This window comes from Sorex araneus, chromosome 6, assembly GCF_027595985.1.
Source record: "Sorex araneus isolate mSorAra2 chromosome 6, mSorAra2.pri, whole genome shotgun sequence".
In the NCBI taxonomy this organism is placed as follows: domain Eukaryota; kingdom Metazoa; phylum Chordata; class Mammalia; order Eulipotyphla; family Soricidae; genus Sorex; species Sorex araneus.
This window is the reverse complement of record NC_073307.1, coordinates 73929851-73940708: the sequence shown is the minus strand read 5'-3', so window position 1 is coordinate 73940708 and position 10858 is coordinate 73929851. Positions and strand designations below refer to the sequence as shown.

General features: G+C 40.5%; 1 protein-coding gene across 1 annotated transcript in view; it reads right to left on the bottom strand.

Moving 5' to 3' along the window:
• Positions 1–965: 965 nt before the first annotated feature.
• The window catches only part of SHISA6 (shisa family member 6), a 449040-nt gene continuing 439147 nt past the window's right edge, over positions 966–10858 (bottom strand). The window contains exon 5 of the mRNA XM_004603984.2: positions 966–9986. Within this exon, the coding sequence (XP_004604041.2) occupies positions 9436–9986 (551 nt within the window). The 3' untranslated portion in view covers positions 966–9435. The remainder of the gene's footprint in view (positions 9987–10858) is intronic.

Sequence of the window (10858 nt, the reverse complement as noted above, 5' to 3'; positions counted from 1 at the left end):
CTTAATGCTGTAGGAAAGCATCCTTGTGCATTCCCTGCCCCTTATTCCAAATTACTACCATTTTTTTCTGCCAAGAAAGTTAATTTCCTCCTCTCTTCTCATTCTGTACTTTTTTATACCCACAGAAAATAGTTTGTTTCATGTCCTTACTTAATTTTTTGCAGTCTTTTAAGATTCTCATTCAACCTTCCAATTGTTAGACAGTTTCTTTTCTATTAAACGTTCCATTGATTATATGCACTGCCTCAGTTTTATATTTTTCACACAATTATTATTAAAATACAACTTGCTAAAAATGCAAAGTTCAGGGGCTGGAGTTATAGACAAGTGCAGCAGGTAAGACACTTGTCTTGCAAGAGGCAGACCCAGGTTTGATCCCTGAGTACTTCCCAAACTTATCTCTAAGCACAGAGCCAGGAGTAAACCCTGAGCATTGCTGGTGTGGCCCCCAAACATGAATAAATAGATAAATAAAAGCAGGTTTAGGACACAATCCTTAGAGATTCCTATTCAGTGATTCTAGTGTCATTACTGGATATGTACTTTGCATGAGTAAGGGTACTGATGTAACTGCTGAGTGAAAATACTAGAAAATTTGAATTGGAATTGCATTAGGGGGAGGTATTTGTTTCCTACAAGTGTAAATGAAAGCCACCTTAGGGCTAAAGGTTATCATCTCCATGATTGCTGTGATAAATGGCCAAAAAAATCATCATTAAGGTATACACAGTTAGGAGTAAGGTTCTGGTATTGCACATTTGCTGCATATGCACTGAACTTTGTTTTATGGTTGACTTTGAAGCTCCTTTCTTCTTTATGAGGAGCACCTGGTCTTGAAACACATGTTGAGTGCTATTTCTATGGACAAACAGAAAAATAAAGAACAATTGAGGACTCTGTAAAAATTATTCCTGGGTATTTTTAACAGGCAATTGTTGATTTGATGAAAGTACAAAAAAACTGAAGAGGGAGTTTTCTAAAACTTTATTGTTCTACTCTCTTATTGCCTTTTTATCTATAGTCATCTTGCTAACACAATACTTGCAACTGAGAACATGCAATCTCATAAACAGTAACTCTAGTCAAGCATTTTCTCCTTCCCTTCATAATTTTACGCTACCATGTCACTCTTCCTCTATAATTTGTATCAGCTGAGCTCATCAACTTCCTGCATATTTCTGACAGAATCACAGAAGCAGAAGCTAGAAAAGGTGATAGGAATTTTAGAAATTTAGAGACGTCTTTCTCACTAATTACTTCTAAACAAGAAAACTGAGATCAGAAAATTTCCAAGTCAAACAGTGAAATTCTGGCAGAACTAACATAATGAATGAGATCTGAGTCACAGTCAGACATGCTTAGGGGATTGGAAAGTTGACAGGCAAACAATGGGTTACTCACAAGTTTATTCAGCTACATAGAGATTCTAGATATAAGTTGAATATTGTTTTGTTATTATACAGTGATACATAGGCCATAGGAAGTAGCTTTGATTCTAATTGTCCCACATTGTTGATAAAACCAAGACTGAAGAAATAACATTGGGCAAAATGTTCATAATGTAAAAGTTACCATTTTTCACTTTCCAAAACTTTCAAAGTATTTATTCAAACCTCTGTTACTTCTATTTTTCCCCTACTCCTCTCACATTTTCAACCCAAACAATAATTGCCTTTTATTAAACCCTGAATGGATGTATTTTTTATTTCCCACAGGTTTGAGAACTTCCTTCTCATATTCAACCATAGAGAAAAAAAAATTTGTGTCCAAAATGTCACTATAAGTAAATAACTATCTGAGACACTCAATCTCAGAGCTTCCATCTTAAACTTTCTCTGACCTTGGCCTTTTAATGACACCATGTTAAGACTTCATTTATCTAGATCTTACCAATTTAGGAGAAGTAGGCTAAATGGACATTTATATTTTAGAGTCAAAGAGAAAAAGTTGAAACAAATTGTTAGTGTTTATTTAATGGGGGGATTTATTTGTTTATTTATTGTAGTTGAGGTAACATGGTTACAATAGTATTGACATTTATGGTTTTGTTGTACAAAGTTGCTATACCTCCATCACCATCAAAGTGTCAAAAAACCCTGCCAAAATAACTTTAACCTATTTAAGAAAAGAGCCTTTAAAATAATTTTAGAACTATAATTTAAAGGCTATTCAGAACTTTTGTACTTATATCACCTGATCATTAAATAATAAAAGCATATTATTCTTACTTGGGCAATAAGAAATGTCTACTGAGATTTTTATTAGGAAACATGTTTCTAATCTAATTCAACCATTACATTTCTTTAGTCATTACATGTATGCATTGTATAATGAAATTAAATGTATAATTAAATTACACTTCTTTAAAATCTCAGTCATAATTTTGATTTCTATTGGGGTTATTTCCAATAATGAATGTAGATTAATAAAATTTCTGGATACTTGGAATGGTGCGTGTACGTGTGTGCGCGTGTGTGTGTGTGTGTGTGTGTGTGTGTGTGTAAGAGAGAGAGACTATTCTGACAGACAGTATGCTATGACTGAGAAGAAATGTCACATCAGAGTAATTGTAATAGTCTACGAAATCCATTTCAGAATATGTATAGTTATGTTATTGTGTACTAGAATAGTAAACAGGTTTTAATTTTCCTTAAGTAATGAATGCTATTATCATGAGAGAATTAAAAAATTGCTTAGTGCAAGCTCAATGGATTAGATAGTGATATAATTGGCTTTTAGTTCCAGGGACAATGGAAGTGCTGAGTTTGGCTGGAGACCGTGTCCCGCTGAGTGGCATCGTGTTGTTTGCTAAACCTGAACCACCATCCATTTCCTAGGTTATAATAGGAACTCATAAACACAGCATAGACTATCTTAGCAGCAAAAATAAGTAGCTTTAAACTAAAATAATATAAATATGTAAAAATGTAAAAGAAAATTATTAAAAAAATAGACCATTAAATACAATTTTAAGGTATAACTTTGCTCTCTGTTTAAAGAGGTATTTTATCACCTCAGTTTCTCTTATGCATGATAACCATAAAGAACTATCTCTAGTACCAAACTCTTAAGATCTAATGTCCATGAATAATCATATTAAAGTAGGTAAATATGGATACAAAGTTAGAATTTTAAATTTTGCTTTAAATTGGCATACCTTACTCACTGATACTTGTCCTAAGTCTATCTTCCTACAGTTCTTTTATTTACTACCTTTGAAGGCATTTAATTTGAATATCAGACAATCTATGCTTCATAAGTATATAGCTTGGTGCTTTTTAATGAATTTCTGCAGTTGTGTAACAATCACCATAAACTACTTTTAAAATGCTTCCATCACTAAAATTTCCCGGTTTCAAATTTGCAATTAATCTCTGTTTATACTCATAGTTTTAATAGTTTTGTACATTCATTTTGATTTTTTTGATTCACTTGTTTTTTGTGTTTATAAAAACAAGCATGTAGCTACTTTAAGAAAAACAAGTTATGTTGAAACACTTTTATTTTTTTAATCCATAAATATTGGTTACTGACAAAAGTGGAAAAATCTTAAGACTAAATCTTACTAAAGTGATATCTGTTTACAGTACATATAGAATGTGCTTTGACAGGTAAGTAAAACAATGAGCTTTGTACAGAAGCAGCAGTTGTGGGAGCACTGCTCATCATGAAGTTTACTTAGGGTTGATGAAGAAACTGCAAAGATATAGATTAAAAGGTACTTTTCTCCAGCACTACCATATAATAAACATGGAATCCATAAATTGGGCTAATGCATAAAAATTTTCATTAATCCCCCCTTAGGAAATTGTATCTTCACACTAAAAATATTACAGTAAGAATTGCTTTTTATTAGAGAATTTTAAGAATCATTTACTAGAAAATGTCTAGTTGAGTTATAGATAGAGCTAAAGGAGTATTTGCCATTACAGAGCAAACGAATGAGTCCTCCTGTGGAGTGACATTCAAGGGTCACAGCAGGGGTGGGCAGCAAAGTAGAACAGGAGTCTTTCTCTACTTTAGGGTGAGGGTACTTAGGGAATATATAATGTAATGATTCTGATGGCAAATTAATGTGTTTGCCAATTTACAAGACTGGTTTGATGATACTGACTTAAACACTCTATTTTTGTTTCACAAGCTTTCACCAGGAGGGCAGTAGCATCATAAGGACAGGCTAGAAAGTTACTAGGATGGGGAAATATCACCTCCTAATGAATAGCCCAAGGGACAGTGCTTTCCACTTAGAGTTGGAGATGAGCCTGGCACACAGACTTGGTCTTCAGGACTCGCATTCTGGACTGGGATATAATAGCATCCAGTGCTACACAGAACCATCCTTGTGCATGGAATACATTTCCAAGATTTCCTCATCTATAAATTTCACACCCTTTAGATGAACATCTGGCCATTTTTCCCTCTAGCCTATGTCATCTCTAAAGTAGGAACTGCCTCCCTCCAGCTTAAAGGACCATACCAAAATGAAAATTTTAAAATTTGAATTTCTGATTACACAGACATGAGACGATTGAGGTTTGTATACAGGAGAGGGCATCTATGAAACAAAATTATTGACATGTTGAATGGGTAGACCCTTACACCTTTAGAGCTTCCCAGAGGTCCGAGAGTCTGAGACCTACTCAAAGCTCTGGTGAGGAATTTGTATTGAGATATATGCAGCTCAATGGAGAATGGGGGCAATGCATAAAAAGGAGGGGTTTAATGAGAAGTGACAGTTCTACCAGGTAAGAAGTGGATGAAACTTCACAGTTCATTTAGTAAAAGTTCTTGTTTAACAGATAGGGAAACTGAGGCACTGAGCAAGAACACCATTTTTCCTTGGTTAACATGGCAAGCGACAAAATCAGGGAAGAAGCTATGTCTCCAAGAACTCCAGCCCTATGCTTCTTTTATTCCTATACTATGCTTCCTTTCAAAATTAAATATAGTCAGGAATACATACCTTTCATACTGAATCTGTCAGTAAAATGCTATATTTATAAAAAATAACATTTGGACCTTGAAAAATACTTCATTAAACACATCAAGCTTCCATAAAAACACCCCAGAGCAATGTTTTTCAGGTTTGGAAAAGTGTATTTGGGATATAACATGTCAACTCTTCCCAGAGAAGAGTTGTCTAGATTTCAGGTCGTTGGCAGCCCTTCCAGGTTACCTCAAGTTGAGTCCACATCTGCCTATGGAAGGAACCTGAGTTTGAAGGCTGATGGCAGACAAATTATCTCTGAGGAATAGTATCATGTTTGGTGTCAGGGGTTATTGGACTGGATATTTATTCATGCTTACTGAATCATGAAGTTCTCAAGTTTTTTGGGTCAAAGGGTTATCTGTAACATATACAAGAAAAATAGGTACAATTGAGGTGGAATAATAGCTGAAAGCCTTCAGAGATATGAATCTTTGGCCAGAGAAGGAGTCTCTGGGCTAGTTGATGGCTGAAGTAAGAACTTCAAGGTACTTTGCAGCTGCTAAAACCAAAGCCTATATTTAAGTCCAGGTTCTTCTGACAGCTTTTATTCCTGTTCTCCTAAAAATTGAAGTGGGAGGGCCCTTTGCTTTGGACCCTGGGGCATTATCTTTGAGAAAGGAGGTACAGGATAAACTAACAAGGCAAATAGAAGATCTAGAAAAGTCTTCTTTTAATTTTTGCATGATTTCATCCAATTTTGTGTAGATTACTTCTAGTCTACATAGTAAGACCAAGAGAAATAAAATTTGTCATGGCAAGAAAATAAGTGGAAGAAAAGGACAAGCCTAGGGTGATGTGAAGAAGGAAAGACTAAACTAACTGGAAGGAAATCAAATAGAATTAGCAGAGAAATTTGAATGAAGGAAAGAATTGGAGTTTTCCAGGCATTAGACCTCTCACCGAAGACACTGGGAGTCTTGAAGCACAGACCCATAGAAGGGTTTTAAGAAGTTCTGGGAAAATATTTTGTGACTCATGAGCATAGAGCTAGAGTTTACTGGAGGGATTAAAGGAAGAAAGAATGAGGGTTATAAAAACTGCTGCCATCAGAAACAAGGGACACCAGAAAAATCTCCATGAGGAAGGAACTTGTGGAACACTTTCATGAGAGACAGGAATCATGAGACAGTGAAGATTTTAGAAAGAACAAAACCTATAGTGGGGTATTCTGTCCTTCCCTTGCTGGGTTCTCAGATCAGGGAGATTCTTCCCTCTATGTGTGGTGGTAGCCAACAGCCTGGTGGTAATGGAAGTGATATCCACTGGATTCGAGCCCCAGAACCTTCTTTAATCTGCCATGTAAATTCACCTGGAAATGTGGTTTTGGTATTGCTTGCTCTGTAAACATAAATGGAACAATTGAATAAATAAGGTAAGTTCCACGTTCCAGTTAAAACATAATTCTATGGATTTTATGATGAGGGATGGTTCAAGATGTAGGACATGCGTAGGGTACTCTTTTTTCTTACCTTCTCTCCCTGTAGCTTTTCATTTCCTCCTTCCTTCCTTCCTTCCTTCCTTCCTTCCTTCCTTCCTTCCTTCCTTCCTTCCTTCCTTCCTTCCTTCCTTCCTTCCTTCCTTCCTTCCTTCCTTCCTTCCTTCCTTCCTTCCTTCCTTCCTTCCTTCCTTCCTTCTTGCCTGCCTGTCTACCTGCCTCCCACCCTCCCTCCCTTCCTGTCTCCCTCAATTCCTCCCTCTCTCCCTTTCTCTCTCCCTCTGTCCCCCTTCCTTCCTTCCTTCCTTCCTTCCTTCCTTCCTTCCTTCCTTCCTTCCTTCCTTCCTTCCTTCCTTCCTTCCTTCCTTTCTTTCTTTCTTTCTTTCTTTCTTTCTTTCTTTCTTTCTTTCTTTCTTTCTTTCTTTCTTTCTTCTTCCTGTCATCTTTACCAAAGGTAAAGGCAAAAATCATTGAGAAAAAAGGATTTAGATAACATTTTCTGATCTAACACCAGAGGATATAAATAGAATAAGTAATAAGACTTGGATGAGAAATGTATTTTCAATCTACTTATCAACTTCAAAACAGACAGGAAAGGGGAAAAATGATCATATTGAAGACAGGAGAACTTGGTTCAGAGAGGAAGCTTCCGAAATAAGATTTATATTTCTGAGCTAGCGTGTGACTGTATCATCAGTCAGGAAGGGGGTTTTACCCACCCACTTCCTTTCCCTACCCACCTTATTACCAATATCCAGGGCACTGGTTTTGGACTTTTAGACTACAGAACACTTAGTTGAAGTGACCCAATGAAAATATACATATCTTTGAGTAAACAGTAGCCAACTTCTCCAATTTCTTCCAGTCAAACCCTCTTAATTTTGGCTTCTTGAACAAACTCTCATAAACCCTTGGGAACCAGCCCTTGAGGTTTATGTGTTTGTTGAGGAGGAAAGTAGAAAGTTAGCCCTATCCTCAGACTTTCAATCCCAATTCTGGGTGCCCGTTGAAGAAGTATAGGGCTGTGATTGATTATCACCCTGATTCAATCATCTAATGATTCATGCTGATGATCTTCTGCTCAGGGGGTGAGCCTAAGGAGTAAACAAGAGCGTTGGAGTTCTTTAATCATGTAAGAATCAGGTGACTGGTTTCACTGTAGCTTGTAGACTTCATTAGATTCGGGCTTAGCCTAACATTGCATTCTCCCTGCCTCCTTCCAATTTTTAAAATGCCATGTATGTCCTATACAGAATTGGGGAACTCTTAAAATTCTCTTCATTGATTTTGAAGCTTGACTGAAGCAGCAGTAGAAATTTTAGTATCACATCTTCATCCAAACATTTGGAGCTGACTTGCCATAGCTCAGGACGGTGCTCTAGTTCTGACCATGGGAGAGCTCCTTCTCTTTCTCCAGGCTCTGTCTCTGAAGAGTGGGTACTTCTCTATTCACTACCCACTCTCCAGGAGTTCTTCAGTTTTCCCACTCCCCAGGGTGGAGACAGATGATGGAGAATGGGTGCTGGGGGTATCTTTCCACAAGAGCTGAGACCACAGGTCTCTCTGACTGTTGTCTGAATGCCCCTTGCAGGGAGGGGTTGTGGAACTGCTCATACAGCTCCCAGATAACAGCTTAAAGAACCACTATTTGCTTTTGACAATAGATCTCTTGAATCCAGAAGAAACAGCAACTGTGGGAGAGTAATGGAACTACAGAAGATTGGAAGGTAGGGAACTAGGCATAGTGAGAAAGAGAGAGACACAGAGGGTAAGAGAAGGGTAAGAAAGAGAAACAGAGAGAAAGAGAGAGAGACAGGGATAGAGGGAGAGGGTAATGAGGATAGAGTTAGGAAAGGATCCCAGAAGGGCCCAGTGTAGGAAGAGAGCGGCTAGAAAGGTACAGGACAAGCCTCTCAGGTCTTCTTCAGATGGAATAAGAAGCCTCTCTAGAAGCATCTGCCCTGCTTGACATGCGTAACTAGAGAGGAAGACCCTGGAAGGCGGGAACGGTACTCCCCTGAGACCAGGGTATCACAGTGGCCCTCCCCACCCACTGCTCTCTGGCCAAGGACAGATGTCTCCAGGGAGTAGAGCAGAGGAGAGGAAGGCAGGCCAAAGTGGCAGGTCATAGTTCAAGGTTGAAAGGCCTAGAAGAATAGTGAGATAACCAGGCTTCTGAGTAGGACACCCCAAATGTCCCTGCTCCCCATCACTCCTCTCCTTAGTTAGGGCTGAAGCAAAGTCCTAGAGAACTCAGAAGTAAGAAATTTGGAGTCAGAGAACCATGTAAAGGCTGGCAGATGGGGCAGCCACCTAGAAGTCGACAAGGTTTCCAACGACGCAGAGGCAGCAGACAGAAGAAAATCCATTTCTTATCCTTGGGCTGGAAGAGGGGTACAGAGCCAGGGTTGGGTCAGAAAAGAAAGGGTGTCTCAGTGGGGACCAGAGAGTTACAGTGGGCAGAAGAGGCTCATTATTGTGCTTATGGACACAGCAGCTCTCTGGCCCTCAGAGAGTCAGCAGGCAGTTCTTAGGCACTAGAAGATTTCCATGATGCAGTTCTAGGTAAATGAATGAGACCAAGTAGCCTATTCAGTCAGCTGGTGGGCGGTACCCACTGGCCAAATCAAACCCAAGCAGATTCACACCAGGGTGGGGCTGTAGGTCCTTGGCTGACAGAACCTGCTGCTGAGTCTCCGGGAAGGGTAGAAGGGTATGTGAGACTGAGAGTTGGAAAGGAATGAGATTGGATCTTAGCCCCTATCCTCACACCCTCTACCCCTTCGAGTGAGAGTGAGAATGTTCCCTCTGCATCCCTTATCTAAGCATGCCGTGTCAAGCCACCTGCTGGATCTCCAGGAGTATGGCTTTCTGGGCGACGGGGGCCCATCCATCCGTTCTCCCACCTCCCGTGGAGGGAACCAGGAAAGGGAAATGAAGAGAGCGAGAAGAGGCTCTGCTTCTGCTCCCTGCCCTGCTCCCGCCAGGAAGCCTGGCGCTGCCTGCTTGGTCACACGGTCACTTCAGTCTTGCTGGCGGTGTAGCAGGTGTGGTGGCCTGGGATGTAGTGCAGTTGCTCCACTGTGTTGTGTCTGCGGGACGCGAAGGCCTGGCGCTTGGCTGCAGTCTGGCTCTGACCCAAGGTGGCGTAGGAGTTATTGGAGGCACTGGGATGGGAGTGCATCTTGGTCATGCGGTAGCGATCCAGCACAGGGGTGGACACAAAGACGTCCGTGTGCGAGATGGCCCGCGACAGGGACTGCTCAGGGAAGGCCGTGCGCTCAGGGGACAGCAGGGGGTCCTGGGAGTGCAGCCGCTCCGTTGAGAGCAGCTGCTCATTGGACAAGATGCGGTCATAGGGCATGCCAAACTCATCAGGGAGACCCCGTTCTGGCGAAAGGACTCTGTCCTGGGACATGGCCCGGATGGGGCGACGTGGCCGCTCTCGGGACAGTGGCTTCTGTTGGGACATCTGGATAACGTTGAGAGGGAGAGTTCCTCGGGCTGCGAGGTCAGGTAGGTGCCGCCTCCGTGTGTAATATTCATCAGCATCCTTATCGGCTGTAGGAGAGAGAAAGAAAAGGCGCTGAAAAACCTGCAAGCAGCAATGAGCGAAGACCCTGACAATGTGCAAACCACTCCCCATGAGACTCAATAAAGGCATATTTGGATTTAGGTATCACCCTCCTGCAGCAGTACCCCTCACTGTACACATACATGTTCTAGATCTGGGATGGGTCCTCAGGCTGTATCTCTAACATGCTCCCAGACAATGCTGATGCCTTTGCTTTGTAAAGTACCCTGAGTAGTTAAGGGTTAAGGGGCTTCCTTTACACCCCAACAAGTTCAATGGCAAGTCAGCACAAGTCCATACTGCAGCACTCATACCAGTGCAGCTTCTTCCACACAGGTCCTGAAACAACAGCAGTTTTAAAATTTTTGTTGAAGTTCAGAGCCTCTCTCTAAGGAAACTGGGATGGTGAACTAGATGCTTCTTGCAATATGAGTGCCTCCTCCTTCAATGAGGAGGTACTCATGAAAATGTTGGATGATAACCTAACAATATAGTAGCATCTTTCTAGTCACATGCAACACATAGAAAGCTAACACATGGCCATCTTCCCCTCACAAAACCACAGAATCAAGCTGACACATACTTTGCCTACGCTTACAGCTTGAACACATAGGAACAATCCTAATTGTTCAAGTGTATGGGATATTTCACCTTTCTCACCATGCAGAAGGACTTCTCAAGGTCAGAGTGCCTTCTGTACCCTGAAATTAGGACACACACAAATCTGGTTTTCTCTAAATTCAGGAACAAAAGCCTTTTATGGATAGTATCTAGATACCTAAAATTTGTGGAAATGTGGCTGTTAGAGAGAGTCTAGCTGAAAAAACACTTTTCTGAGGCCAGTTCTTCATCTAAATGC